This window comes from Podarcis filfolensis, assembly GCF_964270895.1.
Source record: "Podarcis filfolensis genome assembly, chromosome: 8".
In the NCBI taxonomy this organism is placed as follows: Eukaryota; Metazoa; Chordata; class Lepidosauria; order Squamata; family Lacertidae; genus Podarcis; species Podarcis filfolensis.
In genome coordinates, this window is record NC_139611.1 from 86,679,481 (window position 1) to 86,698,260 (window position 18,780).

The window sequence follows — 18,780 nt, forward strand, 5'->3', positions numbered from 1 at the left end:
TCAGATGTGAAGGAAATAAGCAGCTATCCTATCTTTGAAAGACATCTGAAGGCAGCCCTGTTCAGGGAAGTTTTTAATATTTGCTTTCTTGCTGTATTGTTTTTAACACTCGATTGGGAGCAGCCCAGAGTGGCTGGGGAAACTCAGCCAGATGGGCGGGGTACAAATAAATTATTATTATTATTATTATTATTATTATTATTATTATTATTATTACAAAAAGAGTCGTTTGCACGGGCTTAGTTCTGCCTGCAACTCATCTTGCCCTCTGCTCCTTCCTCGGACACCTGCTCCGCATGCAGAACGTCCTCCCGGGACCCGCCGCCGCCGGTGGCGCATCTCACTACGACTCCCAGCGGCCCGCCAGATGTGCTGCACTACAACTCCCATCGGCCCCGGGACCTCGCCATCTCCGACCCACCCAGCCACCCCACCCACCCACCCACCCACCGCGAGCTGGACGCCAGCTGCTGCCCAGGACCGGCTGGCCCCGTCCGCCAGCGATGCCCTGCCTGCCTGTCGCGCCCCGGGCGCGCAAAAGAAGGAGAAGCAGCAGAGGCGCGCGGGGGCCGGATGGGGGAGCCCCGGGGGCCGGCGCTGCGCGAGGCGGAGCAGGCAGGTGAGCCGGCCCAGCGGGGCGGGGAGGAGCCGCCGGGGAGGCAGGGCGGCCGGGAGGGGCGAGGCCGAAGCTGCTCCGGCGGGCAGGTGGGCGGATCGGGGCGCGCAGCTGGCGACGCGCCTCCCTCGCCATCCTCGGCTCTTCTTGCAAGCGGCGCCTCGCCATCCTGCAACTCTCCTTTCTTGCAATCTCCGGCTCGGACGCCCCCTTCTCCCCACCAGAGCATGACCCGGGGGGCTCTTTTCTCGAGTGGGGCGCAGATCTAAGCTCCCCCCCCAAAAAAAACCCCAGCTCGCATTGGAGACACATCCAGGGATCTAGCAGCGTCGGTTTCCAGCTGCCCCACCCGCCTTGCGCGCCAGCTGCGGGCGCTTTTCTTCCAGGAGGGGCAGAATAAAAGGGGGCTGGATCCTACCCGCCCCAAAGCGCGCCCTTCTCCCTCCTTCTGAGCCAGGTAAGGAGAAAATAAAAGACCCTCTTTCTCCCCGCCGGATTTTTGTTCTGAAGCTTGCTGCTCCTCCCACTGTTGACGGTTTGTGGGTTTTAAAAAAAAATATCATTTTTTTTCTTGTTGTTTACGCTGAAGTACCCGAGGCGCTGCGAGGAGATTTCATGAAAAGTAGGCTGGGAAGCGCCTCCTGATCTGGCAAGACTTGAGCGCCTCTCGTCAGAAGTCAGCGCCCTTTCGTTCCTGGGAGCTAATTCCCAGGGAATTAGTTCCTCGCAGCTAATTCCCACCTTTAGTTCTGCCATTTTAGCTTGTTTTAAACTGTTTGTGGTTTTTTGTGTGTGTTTTTTTAATGTTAGGGTTGTGGTTGTTGTAACCCAGCCCAGGGACCTTGTTGTAAAGGTGTGTGTGTAAATAAATCGGAATAAATAATCAAAATAAAATGTTGTTTTTGAAAGTGTGCCGAGGTGGGTCTCGAACCTCTGGCTGACAGTCAGCAACTTCCAGGAGGTCCTCAGATGCTTCGGACTACAGTTCCTGTCAGGTGCCGGCTGGAGCTGGTGGGAGTTGTAGTCTGAAATGTCGGAGTGGGGGGCGCCGGGTTGAGGAAGGCTGTTGTAAGGCTTGAGGTCATCATTCCTGCATTTCCATGCCCTCCCTGCTCCCTGGCCGGGGCAGACATATTGCTTGCAAACTGAGCCCATCCCATTGCACAAGCAATCCAGGAGGATGCTGGGTGTGTGTGTGTGTGTGATATTTCAAAGTGAGTTGACGAAAGCAGGTAGGAGTGGCTCACGCAGAGTCTTGGACCATGCACAGGCGAGGCTGTGCTGCACACAATCCGTGCGCCAGATCCTGGCCTTCTCTCTGCGCATTGCAAGCCGGCCTGTGTGCATGCATCCTTCTCGGGGCTTGGAGCTGAGGGACCCCTGGCTCCCTGGGTGCAATGTGTGTAAAGGTAAAGGGACCCCTGACCATTAGGTCCAGTCGTGGCCGACTCTGGGGTTGCAGCGCTCATCTCGCTTTACTGGCCGAGGGAGCTGGCGTACAGCTTCCGGGTCATGTGGCCAGCATGACTAAGCCGCTTCTGGCGAACCAGAGCAGCGCACGGAAACACCGTTTACCTTTCCGCCGGAGTGGTACCTATTTATCTACAGTGGTACCTCGGGTTCCATACGCTTCAGGTTCCAGACTCTGCTAACCCAGAAATAGTACCTCAGGTTAAGAACTTTGCTTCAGGATGAGAACAGAAATCGCATGGCGGCGGCGCGGCAGCAGCAGGAGGCCCCATTAGCTAAAGTGATGCTTCAGGTTAAGAACAGTTTCAGGTTAAGAACGGGCCTCCGGAACGAATTAAGTACTTAACCCGAGGTACTACTGTACTTGCACTGTTGACGTGCTTTTGAACTGCTAGGTTGGCAGGAGCTGGGACCGAGCAACGGGAGCTCACCCTGTCGCGGGGATTCGAACCGCCGACCTTCTGATCGGCAAGCCCAAGAGGCTCAGTGGTTTAACCCACAGCGCCACCCGCTCTGCAAAACTTCATGAAATTAACGGGCCCGGATGGGCTGGCATTCGTCATTTGTCTTATTCAGAACTGAGGGATAGGAGAGTCACTTTTTGTCCTGCCTCAGGAAAGGTCCCCTGTTGGGTTGCCTGGAAAAGCTTCCGAGTCGCCCCAGGCGAGTGTGTGTTCTAAACCGGAGAGGGTCTGGCTGGAAGGTGGGGTTGGTTGCTCTCCAGAAACAGGATGCTGGCCTGAAGAGGCCTTTGGTCCTACCCAAAAGGCCTCTGCTTCTCCTTTCCAGGTAGAACAACACCTAGAAAATTGTTGGGGTTGAATCGACGTCCCCCAGGAGCTGTTGGACTACAACTCCCATCACCCTTGACGATTACCATGCTGGATGGGAATGATGGGAGTTGTAGTCTAGCAACCTCTGGGGACCCAAGGATGGGAAAAGCTGGTGTAGCAGTTGGGGCAGAGTCTTGGAGCCTAGATCCGATGGAAGGGAGAGGTGTGTCTGCGGACTGGAGCTCTCCCAAGCCTTCCAGTTAGTGTCCGGGCCCAATTTAAAGTGCCGGTGCTGACCGATGAAGCCTTTCACAGCTCAGGACCTCAATACCTTAAGGACCGCCTCGCCTCATACAAATTGACCAGGGCCTTGCAATCATCATCTGAGGCCCTTCATGAGAGGTTCGGAGGGCGGCAACACAAAAGCGGGGCCTTATCAGTGGTGGCTCCCTGTCTGTGGAAGGCTCTCCCAGAGAGGCTCGCCTGGAGCCTTCATTACGTGTCTTCAGGTGCCACTCCTCTGTGAAGAACGGTTGCAACATTTTGGACTGTTTAGTTTAGAGAAAAGGCGAGTAAGGAAGCAACATGATGGAAGCTTATAAGATAAGGCACGGCATAGAGAAATTGCCTAGAGAAAGGTTATCCTCCTCCCTCACGACTCGTGGGCAGCCAGGGAAGTTGACTGAAGATTCAGGATGGAGAAAACAAAGTCCTTCTTCATGCACTGCCTAGTTAGCCTATGAAACTCCCTCCCACTGGAGGCACGGATGGCCGCCAACTTGGATGGCTTTGAAAAAGGATTTGACGAATTAATGGAGGAGGAGAGGGCTATCGATGGCTGTTAGCTCTGCTCTCCCCAGTTGGAGGCAGCAAAACGTCTGAAAACCAGAAGGAGAGGGCTCTGTGTTCGAATCCTGCTTGCAGGTTTCCCATAATGGGCATCTGGTCGGCTAATTTGAGAAGAGGATGCCGGACCAGATGGTTCCCTCTTTGGCCTGATCCTGCAACCTCCTCTTATGTTCTGTTGTAGTCCAAAACATCTGGAATATCTCTAGCTGGGAAAGGCTGCCCTGAGTCGATGATCCGGTGTGTTTTCTCACCTTCTTAAGCACTCGCTTCGTGTTTTTTGCAAGGAGGCAGAGAACTCTCCGCCAGCAAACGCGTCCCGGCTTGTTCTTGCGGGCGCGTCCGCTGGCGGGACCTGTTCTGGTGAGAGCTGAGGTGACGAAGGGAAGCTGTGGGGCGAAACCTTCCCAAGGGGTGAGAAGGGAGCCGGCCAAACCGTCTCCCATGGGGGTCCGCCAAACCTTGGACTAAGCTCAGCTTGTCTGCTGCAGTTTATCTCCTGTCTGGCTGGTGAGATCACCAACCTTTTTTCGGGTGGGGTTTTTACTTTGTATTACTAAATCCCAAACTTAGAGCAAACTTGCATCCAGTGCCACAAAATATTGCAGGTGTTAATTTTCCTCCCCATAACATTTCTGAATTTGGGTTCTTTTCATAAAAAGCATGGCAAAAATCTGATTCCCCACTCCCAGTTATTCTTTTAGAATTTTAGAGTTTTATTTGGTAGCATATATTTTTTAACCGAAATCATATATTGATCATTTTTAGCTTAATTTGCTTTTTAGCATTCAATCTTATAATAACGATGAACATTTTATATTCCAATGTGCAAACTGTTTAAGGGATGATTTATGTAATATATAAATCCTGTCGAATAAAAATAAAATAAGTGATGGATTCTGGCTTAGCGGATCCAGAGCAAAAAGAGAGCCGGGTTTGGAACTGGCCCTGAAATAATGATAATTTCATTACTGGCCTTTGGCTTGGAATCAACTTGATCCCCTTCCCCTCTTTCCTTTTTCCTTTTTCCTTTTGTGATGGAACTCCTATTTGGGGACTTCCCTGGCTTTTTTCTGGCCTACGTAGGACCAGTCCGGATAGTTGGCCTTGGTGAAGACTTGACGTTTTCATCCCCCAAAAGTTTTTGATTTGAGTTTCTACTGAAATGAGGCTGCATTTTAACGTTGTAGTTTAATCTTGTTTTTAAGTTGTATTTTAATCAATTGTTTTTATAACTGGTGTTTGCCGCCCTGAGCCCTGTCTTGAATGGGGAGGGCAGGGTATAAATAAAATTTATTATGATTATAGTAGTACCTTGGGTTAAGAACTTAATTCGTTCCGGAGGTCCGTTCTTAACCTGAAACTGTTCTTAATCTGAAGCACCACTTTACCTAATGGGGTCTCCTGCTGCCGCCGCGCCGCTGGAGCATGGTTTCTGTTCTCATCTTGAACCAAAGTTCTTAACCTGAGGTAAGAACGCTTCAAGTTACAGACACTTCAGATTACAGACTCTGCTAACCCAGAAATAGTACCTCGGGTTAAGAACTTTGCTTCACGTTGAGAACAGAAATCGTGCAGCAGCAGCACAGCAACAGGTAACCCGAGGTAGCACTGAACTGTTGCTTTTATTTTGATTCTGCATTTTGTGGTTTTATATTTTGATTTTATTCTGTGAACCACCCTGATACCTCCGGTATATACAGTGGTACTTTGGGTTAAGTACTTAATTTGTTCCGGAGGTCCGTTCTTAACCTGACACTGTTCTTAACCTGAAGCACCACTTTAGCTAATGGGGCCTCCCGCTGCCGCAGCACGATTTCTGTTCTCATCCTGAAGCAAAGTTCTTAACCTGAAGCACTATTTCTGGGCTAGCGGAGTCTGTAACCTGAAGCGTATGTAACCTGAAGCGCCTGTAACCTGAGGTACCACTGTGTTATGATTATTATGACTTATACCCCACCCACTTGGCTGGGTTTCTGAGTCTGCGCAGAGTGATGAACAGCCCTCATGCTGGGATCGGAGGAGAAGCTACATTCTCGAAAGCCGCAACTCGGGCCTTGACCCCAGCACCTATTTTTCTTTTTCCAGAAGCTGAGCATCGCCCAAAGGGCGGAGACACCACCTTTGGGCTCCTCTTCCCCTCTCCTCCCCGGCTGACTTGACCCCGCCATGTCGGTCCTGGTGGAGATTGGCGACAACCAATCGGAGAGGATGACGGCCGATGACATCATCGTCCACACGCGGCAGGTGATGAAAGGGCTGGAGGCCCTGCGCAGCGAGAACAAGAGCATCCATCACCGGCTGCAGGAGGCTTTGCTGAGGGACAGGCAGCTACTGGACGAGAGAGAGGAGGCCGTGGAGGCAGATGCGGAGGCCGTGGACATGCAGGCGCTGGAGTTGCTGGAGGAAAAGCACGACCTCGTCTATAAGAGTCTGGAAGGGATTGAGCTGGGCATTGCAGAGGCCCAGGTATGCTGCAGCGAAGCCATTGGCTGGGCTGCTGTGATGTCACGGAATGTCCGCCAGAGTTCCAGCTTCGGAGGGTGGCGGATGCTCACAATTTCTGGGAAGGAACCCAAATCTGGGTGCAGTTGGGAGTTGTGGGGAGAACCTGAGGGGTTTTGTGTTTTAGGAATCTGTGGGGGCAAGACCCTCTCCCCCCACATAAGAAAGGGGGGGGAAGAGGTGCCAGAGAGGCAGGCTGGGGTGGTGATGCTGGGGATCGTGGCCACCTCACCTGCAAAAGGATATGGTAGAGTTGGGAAAGCTTCGGGAAAGGGCGACCAAAATGATCGAGGGGATGGAGCGATTGCAAAAGCTGCAGCGTTTGAGGGTTTTCAGCGAGGAAGGAGCCGCAGGATAGTCGATTGTAAAATTACCGTATTTTTCGCTGTATAGGACGCACCGGGCCATAGGAGGGGGAGAACAGGGGGAAAAAATTCTCCCCCTCTCTGCTCAGCGCCCCTTCAGCGAAGCGGCAGGAGAAACAGAGCCCCTTCCATTTCTCCTCCCGCTTGGCTGAAGGGGCGCTGTGCAGCTCTCCCTCTCTGCTGAAGCTGGGAGAGTCTTGCTCTCCCGGCTTCAGCAAAAGGAACCCGAAGCCTTTGGAGCGCAGCGTGAGGTCCTGCTGAGCTCCAAAGGCTTCAGGCAGCTATCCCCGAAGCCTGGAGAGCGAGAGGGGTCAGTGCGCACCGACCCCTCTCGCTCTCCAGGCTTCAGCGAAAGCAACGCGTAGCCTCCGGAGCGCGGAGGGAGCGCTCCCTCTGTGCTTCGGAGGCTTCGCGTTGCTATCGCTGAAGCCAAGGAGCCTGCATTCGCTCCATAGGACGCACACACACTTCCCCTTAATTTTTGGAGGGGAAAATGTGCGTCCTATAGAGCGAAAAATCCGGTATGCGTGGCATGAGGAATGCGGCTAGAGAAAAGTTTTTCTCTGTGTTGTAACGCGAGAGCTCGTGAACATCGGATGAAGTTGAGGTTCAGGGCTGATAAAAGCAAAGATTTCTTTTTTTTTTACACATTTTGCTTTATTTAAGCCCACCTTCCCATCAAACTCAAGATGGTGTTACACCTGTTGTTCCGTTTCTGAAACTTAATGCAATATAATTCATTGAATTCCAACACTTAAGTTTATTTGGTATATACTAAATTCAACTTTTGCACATAGTTTTGAATGAGGGTGGTTCGGTTTTCTGGAGCCTTCCCCCTTTGGCCCAGGGGTTACGGAGATGTTGCCCACGGGCAGAGATTTTCCTGCAAAAGCCTTCCCTGGTACCCGTGGCATCCACTACCCTGCCTTTCCCCGCTGCTGAAATTAGGCTCGAAAAGAGCATTAGGTTGTAGCTAATAGAAAAGGTTGCCGTAATTAGTGTGTGCAACTCTTTTGGCAACTCCTGGTGCATTGTATAACAAACAGTTTATGCTTTTGATAAAAGCAAGGACTTCTTTGTGCAGCTCGTAGTTAACCTACAGAACTCCCCCCCACTCATAGCTGTCAAGTGTCCCTTATTTGGCGGGAAAGTCCCTTATCCCAGCGCCGTGTCCCGCTGCTGTCCCTTATTGATGATGTCCCTTAAATTTCCTGGGGACAGCAGCTCCTCTCCCTCCCTCCTTGCCGGCCAGGGAGGAGGGAGGCTCCAACTGTGTTGCTTGGCTGCCCGGCCCGCCCCCCTCCGGCCTCCTCTCACCAGCCTTGGCCCCTGGGAGCCCCTCCCCGCCGGGACTGGTGGGAGCCTCGGGCCCTTCCACCACCATCCTCCTCGCGGCCGCCAAACTGAGTGTCTCTGCCTGGGGCCTCCCCTCTGCCCGTCACCCCCGCTCCCGCTAGGCCGTACTATGGCTGTGCCGCCGAAGGACCCAGATGAGATGGGCAGCCTGGCATGGCCTATGAATTGCTGAGGTGCCTTGAGAGGAGAGTGAGGGCAGCCATAGAGAAAGCAGTTCAGAGAGAGGAGGAGGCGGAGGCACGGGCAGGTGTTCCAAGGGCTACAAGGGAAGGACCGCAAGCACTTCTCCCATAGATTTGTAGTGGTAGACTAGCATAGATGGTCTGATCTGCGGGTTTATTTCGGGTGCTATTTCCTCCCCCCTTCCTCCCGCCCCACCTGATGGAACTGAGAGCTGCAGATGGAGCACAAGAGAAAAGATACAGAACTGCAGCAGCATCTGTAGCAGCAGTAGCTTGGACTGATTCAGTAGCCAGGCTCTCCTGATATTTTTATGGAACCTCCAGGTTCAGAGGCAGTCTATCTGGGTTCTATGGAGCAATTTGGCCACTGTAAGAAAAAGAAAGTGGGCTATTTGGCTTGGTCCAGCCACCAGGCTCTTAAACCAAGTTCTTAAACCAGGCAGGGGGAGTTGTTGTTGTGGCGGCTGCAGAAGTTTAGAGTTTGCAAAGAGTCCACCGACAAACCCAGTTTCCTTCCTCCATCTTGCCCTGCCCCACAGATGATGGTAGCTCTGTCCTCTCACATCGGGTCGCTGGAGGCGGAGAAGCAGAAGCTGCGGGCTCAGGTCAAGCGCCTCTGCCAGGAGAACCTCTGGCTGCGGGACGAGTTGGCACTCACCCAACTGCGGCTTCAGCACAGCGAGGAGTCGGTGGCGCAGTTGGAGGAGGAAAAAAAGCACCTTGAATTCCTCAACCAGCTCAGGCAATATGACCCGAGGGATGATCAGGTACAGACAAGGGGATGTGGTGGGCGTTCAGTCCCCAAAATGAGAGGTGCAGGGACATCCGAAGCTGCCTTCTACTGAATCTGTAATGCTGGACAGAGCTCTCTAAGCATCTGTCCTTACGCCCAGCAAATCCGAAACCTACCCAGGATCAGAGGGCGAGCCACGGAGGCAAGCGGCCTATCAGCAGCCGTCAGCCCCAGCACCTTTGAAAACTAACCAGATCCCCTCGCTTATTCATTCCACCAGGCCTTGTTGAGCAGGGAACCAGGCAGAGGGCCTTCTCGGTGGTGGCGCCCTCCCTGTGGAACGCCCTCCCACCAGATGTCAAAGAGATAAACAACGACCAGACTTTTAGAAGACATCCGAAGGCAGCCCTGTTTAGGGAAGCTTTTAATGTTTTATAGATTATTGTATTTTAATATTCTGTTGGAAGCCGCCCAGAGTGGCTGGGGAAACCTGGCCAGATGGGCGGGGTATAAATAATAAATTATTATTATTATTATTATTATTATTATTATTATTATTATTATTGGAGCAGATCCTCAGACCCCACCCAAAAGGAGATGTTCGAAATGCTTGTCCTGCAAAGCTCCCCAAATCCGCATTTCCCTTGGTTTTTAGAAATGCAGTATTTTGAATATGCAGCTGCTGTATACCCGGGCCAGACCCATGTAGTAGTAGTAGTAGTGGTGGTGGTGGTAAAATAATATTAATAATAATGATGTAATTTATACCCTCCCCATCTGTCTGGGTTTCCCCAGCCACGCTGGGCTGCTCCCAACAGAACTAATGGATAATAATAGTTTAAAAAGATAAAACATCAGACATTAAAAACTTCCCTAAACAGGGCTGCCTTCAGATGTCTTCTAATAGTCAGATAGTTGTTTATTTCCTTGGCATCTGATGGGAGGACGTTTCCCAGGGCGGGCACCACCACCAAGAAGGCCCTTTGCTTGGCTCCCTGTAACCTCACTTCTCGCAGGGAGGGAACTGCCAGAAGGCCCTCGGAGCTGGACGATGGGGGTGGAGACGCTCCTTCAGGTATACTGGGCCGAGGCCATTTAGGGCTTTCAAGGTCAGCACCAACACTTTGAATTGTGCTCAGAAACGTACTGGGATCCAATGTAGGTGTTATGTGGTCTCGGCAGCCGCTCCCATTCACCAATTTAGCTGCCGCATTCTGGATTAGTTGCAGTTTCCAGGTCACCTTCAAAGGTAGCCCCACGTAGAGTGCATTGCAGTAGTCCAAGCAGGAGATAACCAGAGCATGCACCACTCTGGCAAGACAGTCCGCGGGCAGGAAGGGTCTCATTCTGCATACCAGGTGGAGCTGGGAGACAGCTGCCCTGGACACAGAACGGACCTGCGCCTCCATGGACAGCTGTGAGTCCAGAATGACTCCCAGGCTGCGCACCTGGTCCTTCAGGGGCACAGTTACCCCATTCAGGACCAGGGAGTCCCCCACACCTGCCCACACCTGTTGCTCAATGTTGCCCACACTGATGGTCAACAATGGCTCTGCAGAACTTCAGGAAGGAGTCTTTCCCAGACCTCCCTGGAGATGCCTTCAGGGACTGAACCCGGGACCTTCTGCATTCAAGTCCCCAAAGCTTCCCTTGCTATCCTCTCTCTATAGTCCTAGTGCTTCATTTATGGGCTAAGGGCTGTCTGGGGTTTCTGTCTCCCGAAGATCCTGTGTGCTCATGCTGCAAGTTTGCAGCACAGGTTCATTTTTGCAAGGTCGGAAACATTCCGCCCGTGTGAGTCAAAGCCTTGCTCCATAAGGCCTAGAAATATGATTCTTTTGAATGCAACGTGAGCTTGGAACATAGCACTAATGGGAAAATCTCACGTGATGGATTTGTGCAGCCAGTGGTCATTGTCGTCCAGATACCGTATTTTTCGCTCTATAGGACGCACTTTTTCCCCTCCAAAAATGAAGGGGAAATGTGTGTGCGTCCTATGGAGCGAATGCAGGCTCCTTGGCTTCGCCGCGACGCACCTGTCCTGGAAGCCGGAGGGGGAACAGAAGGGTCTCCTTCTGTTCCTTCTCCAGCTTCGCTGAAGGGCGCTGCGCCTTCTCCCTCTCTGCGCAGCGCCTCTCCTGTGAAGGAGAGGCGCTGCGCAGAGAGAGAGAGAAGGCGCAGCGCCCCTTGAGCAACGCGCCTGTCCAGCGAAGCCAGAGGAGGAACAGAAGGGTCTCCTTCTCTTCCTCCTCCCGCTTCGCAGCGACGCGCCTGTGCTGGAAGCCCGAGGAGGAACAGAAGGGTCTTCTTCTGTTCCTTCTCCAGCTTCGCTGAAGGGCGCTGCCCCTTCTCCCTCTCTGCGCAGCGCCTCTCCTGTGAAGGAGGGGCGCTGCGCAGAGAGAGAGAAGGCGCAGTGCCCCTTCAGCGACGCCTCTGTCCTGGCTTCTGCTTTAGCCCTGCGCAGCCTCTTTGGGCAGGGGGAGCCTTCATCCCGCTGCCCTGAAGAGGCTTGGCGCGGTTATCCCAGAAGCGAGAACAGCCGCACGGTATCCCAGAAGCCAGATCCCTCTTGCTGTTCTGGCTTCTGGGGTTCAGAATAATTTTTTCTTGTTTTCCGCCTCCCAAAACTAGGTGCGCCCTATGGTCCAGTGCGCCCTATGGTGCGAAAAATACGGTACTTTCATCGCTCTCATTTCATTTCTTAATAACCGTCCCCCAGCAGAATGGTGCTTTGCATGACATGAATGATTCTGCACAATCTGTCCGTCTAGTAAAATGCCATTATGGTACCTGGTGCTATAAATCTTCCCTGTATTTCTTGGCGAACACAGCAAAAACTCCCACCTGCTTTGACTTTGCAATTTGTGCTTTCTGGAGGATGGATGGCGGCTAATGGATTGAGGTTGAATCCTGACAAGACAGAAGTACTGTTTTGGGGGGACAGGGGGCGAGCTGGTGTGGAGGACCACCTGGTCCTGAATGGGGTAACTGTGCCCCTGAAGGAGCAGGTGCGCAGCCTGGGAGTCATTCTGGACTCACGGCTGTCCATGGAGGCACAGGTCAGTTCTGTGTCCAGGGCAGCTGTCTACCAGCTCCATCTGGTACGCAGGATGAGACCCTCCCTGCCCGCGGACTGTCTGGCCAGAGTGGTGCATGCTCTGGTTATCTCCCGCTTGGACTCAGTGGCGTAGCGTGGGTTGTCAGCACCCGGGGCAAGGCAAGTAATTTGCGCCCCCTAACCCGTGGATTTGCGCCCCCTAACCCGTGGATTTGCGCCCCCTAACCCTAACCCCCAGATGTTGCGCCCGGTGCGGCCGGCCCCCCCTGCACCCCCCACGCTACGCCACTGCTTGGACTACTGCAATGCGCTCTACGTGGGGCTACCTTGGAAGGTGACCCAGAAACTGCAACTAATCCAGAATGCGGCAGCTAGACTGGTGACTGGGAGCGGCCGCCGAGAACATATAACACCAGTCTTGAAAGACCTACACTGGCTCCCAGTATGTTTCCGAGCACAATTCAAAGTGTTGGTGCTGACCTTTAAAGCCCTAAATGGCCTTGGCCCAGTATACCTGAAGGAGCGTCTCCACCCCCATCGTTCTGCCCGGACGCTGAGGTCCAGCGTGAGGGCCTTCTGGCAGTTCCCTCACTGCGAGAAGCAAAGCTACAGGGAACCAGACAGAGGGCCTTTTCGGTAGTGGCGCCCGCCCTGTGGAACGCCCTCCCATCAGATGTCAAAGCGATAAACAACTACCTGACATTCAGAAGACATCTTAAGGCAGCCCTGTTCAGGGGAGTTTTTAATGTGTGGCATTTTAGTGTATTTTTGGTCTCTGTGGAAGCCGCTCTGGGGAAACCCAGCCAGATGGGCGGGGTACAAATAATAAATTATTATTATTATTATTATTATTATTACTATTATTATTATTATTTATTAATTTCTAAGCTGGGATATGCGGGCCTTGCGTTTACTCTCTTTGCAGGCAGAGAAAGACGACTCGGAGCAGAGGAAGGACAGCCTGTCTTCTCTCTTCCCCAACGATGACGATGAGCAGAGGCAGGGTGCGTACATGGGCCGATGATGCGCGTTAACCTGCACATGTCTTTTGAGGCTTAACCCCAACTTGCAATGAAACCGAGGCCCGTCCAGAGGTTCAGTGGGAGCTCATTTCTGGCCGCAGGTCAACTTTCTGTTTCCAGTTGCACAAAAGCAGCACCTCAGGCCGGCATTACCCAACCGGGTGCCCTCCTTTTGGGGGGACAAGACTACAGTGGTGCCTTGGTTCTCAAACACCTTGGTACTCAAACAACTTGGAACCCAAACACTGCAAACCAGAAAGCAGGTGTTCTGGTTTGCGAACTTTTTTCGGAAGCCAAACGTTCTCCGATTTGAGTGTTACACTTCCGATTTGAGTGCCATACTTCCATTTTGAGTGTTACGCTGAGGACCGTCTGCTTTTGCTATTTATTTTGCATTTTTGTTTTTGTGGCTCTTTTTGTTTTGTTTTTGCGACGGTGAGGAACCCAGTTCAGCTACTGATTGATTGATTGTGTGATTGCAGAACATTGTTTATTGCTTTCATTTTATGGATCAATGGTCTTGTTAGATCAGAATTCCTCAAACTCAGCCCTCCAGATGTCTTGAGACTACAATTCCCATCATCCCTCACCACTGGTCCTTCTAGCTAGGGATCATGGGAGTTGTAGGCCAAAAACATCTGGGGAGGGGCTGAATATGAGGAAGCCTGTGTTAGATAGCAAAATTCATGTTAAATTGCTGCTTTAAATGTCTGGAACAGATTACAGTGGTACCTCTGGATACGTACTTAATTCGTTCCGGAGGTCCATTCTTAACTTGAAACTGTTCTTAACCTGAAGCACCACTTTAGCTAATGGGGCCTCCTGCTGCCGCTGTGCCGCCGCCACTCGATTTCTGTTCTTGTCCTGAAGCAAAGTTCTTAACCCGAGGTACTATTTCTGGGTTAGCGGAGTCTGCAACCTGAAGCGTATGGAACCCGAGGTACCACTGTAATCCATTTTGCATTACTTTCTATGGGAGAGCACACCTTGGTTTTGGAACAGACCTCTGGAACAGATTAAGTTTGAGAACCAAGGGACCACTGTACAACTTCCATGACAGCGTACAGTCATGCTTGTTGGAGCGGATGGGAGTTATAGTACAAGGGAGTTGTAGTTGGGGAGAGGCTGCCTTGGAGAGACTTAGTGTGGCCTGAGTTTCAGAGGAAGGGCTCCATTGAATGCAGGCCAGGTGCATGGAAGGTGATGGATGCTTCACCTGTGCACCTGTTGGGTATGGCTGAGGTTAAAAAGGGAACAATGGTAGAAAGAGGATGGATGCATGCAGACATTTTGATCCTGCTAAGCTGAGTGAGAAACATGGAATGGAAAGGAATAAATATTTTACTAAAGTATCTTAGCATGCCTACTTCTCCAGCTGCTCAAAAACCCAGCAGGAAAAGGATTCCTTTATATGTTCTGGGGAAGTCTTTCTTCACGCAGCGCAGAGTTAAACTGTGGAACTCCCTGCCACAGGAGGCAGTGGTGGCTGCTGTAATAAACAAAAATCTGCCCTTATTCGCTTATGGGGGACACAAGAGCCCTTACAGAGTCCTTTGTAGGTTCTCCATCGGTCGGAGAAAAGAACAGAGGCCAACCAGAGAATATTGAGAAGCAAAGCAGCTAGTAAGCCTGATCTTTATTGAACTGTTGCAACAGGGTGCTCCCCTCACACGCAGGAAAGGAGGAGGACCCAGAACAAAGGTGTGCCTGCCCTTATATAGACATTTTAAATTGCCCACCCTGGAGTTCAAGACCACCCCAGAAACATCATACCTACATCACAGAAGGGGTGTAGCTCAATACCACCCCACCCCGATACATCATACCTACTTCACAGAAGAGGCAGTCTACAGCAGAAATCTGAGTGCAGTGTTTATCTCCTGTCTGGCAGGTTACCTGTTAATGCTCACTTGATTGGATACCCTGGGGAGCCTGGCCAGTCTTTTGTAATGATAAATACTTAGTTCCTGAGCCAGGTCACAGGCTCACCCTATTCATACACAGACATACCCTCAAGACAGGATTTGTGAAGGGAAAGACAATGGGGAGGCTTTTCCATTTTCCTCTGACCTTGCAGAGAAAACATTTGGTCAGTTTGGGAGCCATGGCTGTTTTCCTGTGCTGCTTCAGACATGTGGTTTATATATTTATGTACATGTTTGCTTGGTACCTTTATGAACATTTATTATCTATATAAGACCTTATTATTATTATTTTATTTCAATGCTAGCTTACATGGTTTTAAGAGAAAGCGAGACAAATTCATGGAGGAGGAAAGGGCTGCCGATGGATACTAGCTGTGCTTTGTCTCCAAAGTTGGTTGCATCAATGATTCTGAATCCCAGTTGATGGAAACAGCAGGAGGGGAGACTTGCTCTGAATTCTGCTTTGCTGGTTTCGCACAGGCAGCTGGCTGGCCACTGTGAAGGCAGGATGCTGGACTAGATGGGCCCTTGGCCTGATCCAGTACCCTCTTCTTGGGTTCTTTCTTATTTTCCTTCCCTGGTGTGGTGACCCCGCGGTCAGAGATAGAATGTCTTGGGAAAGTAGAATTAAGTGATTGGTCAGTAACTTAAAACCCCCACTGGTCTTCTTCCTGGTAGCTAGACAGGAGGGCCAGTTTTCGGCTGGGTTACATGAGGTTGTGTTTAACCTTCACCCCACCCCAGTGAAGGCCGCATTCTGACCCAGTGGGTGGTTTCTCCCGCTTGTGGGGGTGCGTGGGGTGACCTGGGGGCAGCGCTAATAGGCAAAGGGAGGGTGCTTGGAGGTGCGAACAAGTATCTGGACTTTGAAAAGCTGGCATCACAGGATCAAATCAATCAGTTTTGTTGAGCTAATTAAACTCCATAGTTTAATTGGGTTTTGAACAAACGTGCAATTAATTAATTATTCCCGATTATAATTTTATTGGGACGTGGGTGGTGCTGTGGGTTAAACCACAGAGCCTAGGACTTGCCGATAAGAAGGTCGGTGGTTCGAATCCCTGTGACGGGGTGAGCTCCCGTTGCTCGGTTCCTGCTCCTGCCAACCTAGCAGTTCGAAAGCACATCAAAGTGCAAGTAGATAAATAGGTACCACTCTGGCGGGAAGGTAAACGGCGTTTCCGTGCTCTGCTCTGGTTTGCCAGAAGCGGCTTAGTCCTGCTGGCCACATGACCTGGAAGCTGTACGCTGGCTCCCTCGGCCAGTAAAGTGAGATGAGCGCCGCAACCCCAGAGTCGGCCACGACTGGACCTAATGGTCAGGGGTCCCTTTACCTTTACCTCATAATTTTATTGTGTCATTATCTTCCTTAGCGGGTTGTGCAAACTGCTATTCTGAATAACGCTGAGTTTCTGGAACCGAGGGGACAGTGGCTCTCAAAAGTTTCGGAAGCACTGTTCTTCTTTTGGTTAAATCATTTGTATTAATTTCCCAATAAAAAACATCCAATTCACATATCAAATCATAATCCAATAAAAAACTAAAATAAAAAAAAGGTTGAATTATCTTCCAAAGTGCAATTATTAATTTTTTGGGCTTTCCATAGTCTGGACCTTGAAGCATAACTCCAAATCTGAATCCTGGCTCTCGTCGTCGTTTCCACGTTAGAAGCACTGTTCTAACCCCCTGACATTTTCGGATGGGTTCTGGGTTCAGGAATCTCCTCCTGCAATGGGCCCGATTTACCTGTCTCTCTCGTCTGTGGCAGGAGGGAGCCCGAGCGCAGCCGCCTCGGCCGCTCAGCAAGGGGGCTACGAGATCCCGGCGCGGCTGCGGACCCTCCACAACCTGGTGATCCAGTACGCCTCCCAGGGGCGCTACGAAGTGGCCGTCCCGCTCTGCAAACAGGCGCTGGAAGACCTAGAGAAGAGCTCTGGACACAGCCACCCAGATGTGGCCACCATGCTGAACATCTTAGCCTTGGTTTATAGGTAAGGGGGGGTGGCAGGGGGCGTGTTGTGTGGGAAAGGGTCCCGGGCTGCTGAGAAGAGCCTTGGAAAGAGAAGACTTAGAGCTTTGATTCCTGCATTGCAGGGGGTTGGGCTAGATGGCATTTGGGTGCCCCTGCCAACTCCCCAATTCTATAAGCATCCTCTGCAGGAGCCCAAAGTTCCACCAAAGTTAGAGATGTCCTGCATTCAGAGGCCGTCTCCTTCTCAGGACTTCTGCAGGCGTGGCTGAGGCACTGAATAATAATAATAATAATAATAATAATAATTTTTTATTTAAACCCCCCCTTCCCGGTTTGAAAACCAGGCTCAGGGCGGCTAACAGCAAATATAAAACATTGGTTAAAATGCGACTTAAAAACAGCATAAAAGACAACATAAAATGCAGCATCAATATCAATGAAATTCAAAAATTCAGGGATCATTTGGGGGGAAGGGACCCAGTCAGTAAACATCGAATGATCACCAGGGCTAACTGGCCAAGTTGGTCCTACTAGGGCCCGCAAGGAGACCAGGGAAGAATTTAAATATGGAGTCCCAGAAAGGGTTTCTTCGTAGAAGAGGAAAGAGAAAAGGGAATAGAGGATCAGGCTAATTCAAATTGAAGGCCATATCTCTCTCTCTTTGTCTATCTATCTATCTATCATTAAATTTTCTATTTTACAATTTAAAGTCCTCATTTATACATCCTTAAGTTATCAGCGACTTCCCTTCTTCTCTTTCCATGGTTCACGTTACGTATAATAAATCCCTGCATTGTTTACAAAAACTATACCGTTCAGTGCTCCATTACTGCATCCACCAAAACTTATTTACATGGTTGAATTCATCTCAACGCTGCCAGCGTTTTCAGCTGTACACTGTTATTTCCCGTATATTCAACAAACATTTTCCAATCTTCTATTTCTTTTTGTGCCAACTTCTTCTGCCACAGGGACCAGAACAAGTACAAAGAGGCCACGGAGCTGCTGAACGATGCTCTCGATATCCGGGAGCAGACTCTGGGTGTGGAGCACCCCGCCGTGAGTGTCCGTCGGGGGCTCGGTGGAGGGTGATGATGCTTGGGTCCTTTTCTTCCTTGTGTTTTCTCCTCTGGGAGTATTTGGATGGGTGGGGGCAGAGATCATTTGTGCTGGTCCCGTGGGTTAATCGAGAGGCGAGGTCCAATTCCAGTCCAAGGTCGAAGGAGCAATATGGAGGCGGTCCGTAAAAGCTGAGGCTGGGGGCAGGACAGGGTTCAGGCAGGAACTGGCAACCAACAATGTTGCTCCCACAACCTGGGACTGGGCTGGCCGGCTTTTATCTGCCCCGAGGCATAGGGTGGCCCCGATCCTCTGGTGACTCGCCTCTCCTGGCCTGGAGGCGAGCACTCCTCCTGCGCTGCTTTCCCCCACCACCAGCCTCAAAGAGCAGACTTTCCTGGCTTCAGCGAAAGCAACGCGAAGCCTTCGGAGCACAGGCTTCGGAGGCTTTGCGTTGCTATCGCTGAAGCCAAGGAGTCTGCATTCGCCCCATAGGACGCGCACACATTTCCCCTTCATTTTTGGAGGAGAAAAAGTGCGTCCTATAGGGTGAAAAATACGGTAGTTCCCTCCGCCTCTCTGCCCTGAGCCTCTGCAGCTCAGGAGAGGCTGGAGGGTTACCGGACTCAGAGGCAACCTCAGCTTCCTCTGACGGGGCTGAGAGTGGAGCACCTGCGGGCAATGGGTCCTCCATCACCTCAGGAGCCAGAGCAGACTCAGCTGGTGCCTGCACCTGAGGATCCAGCACAGGTGAGGACCCTTCGGGCTCAAGCCCCAGCCCCGGCTCAGCTGGTTCTGGAGGCGGGGAATCCTGTGCAGGCTGGGATCCCTCAGGTTCAGCCTCCGAGTCCGAATCCCAGGCCATCACAGCATTTTTCTTGGGAGGGGCAGGTCATTC

The 18,780-nt window shown here is 51.5% G+C and overlaps 1 protein-coding gene across 5 annotated transcripts in view; it reads left to right on the forward strand.

The window, feature by feature from the left end:
• The first annotated feature begins 453 nt into the window (after nucleotides 1–453).
• KLC3 (kinesin light chain 3) overlaps nucleotides 454–18,780 on the forward strand; it is a 29,721-nt gene continuing 11,394 nt past the window's right edge. The window contains exons 1-6 of one of the 5 annotated variants that reach the window (XM_083627429.1): nucleotides 454–619; nucleotides 5,794–6,174; nucleotides 8,653–8,880; nucleotides 12,830–12,908; nucleotides 16,620–16,842; nucleotides 17,795–17,882. In XM_083627429.1, coding sequence (XP_083483555.1) covers nucleotides 5,875–6,174; nucleotides 8,653–8,880; nucleotides 12,830–12,908; nucleotides 16,620–16,842; nucleotides 17,795–17,882 — 918 coding nt within the window. In that variant the 5' untranslated portion in view covers nucleotides 454–619; nucleotides 5,794–5,874. The other 4 variants (XM_083627427.1, XM_083627431.1, XM_083627428.1 and 1 more) reach the window with 4 other exon arrangements.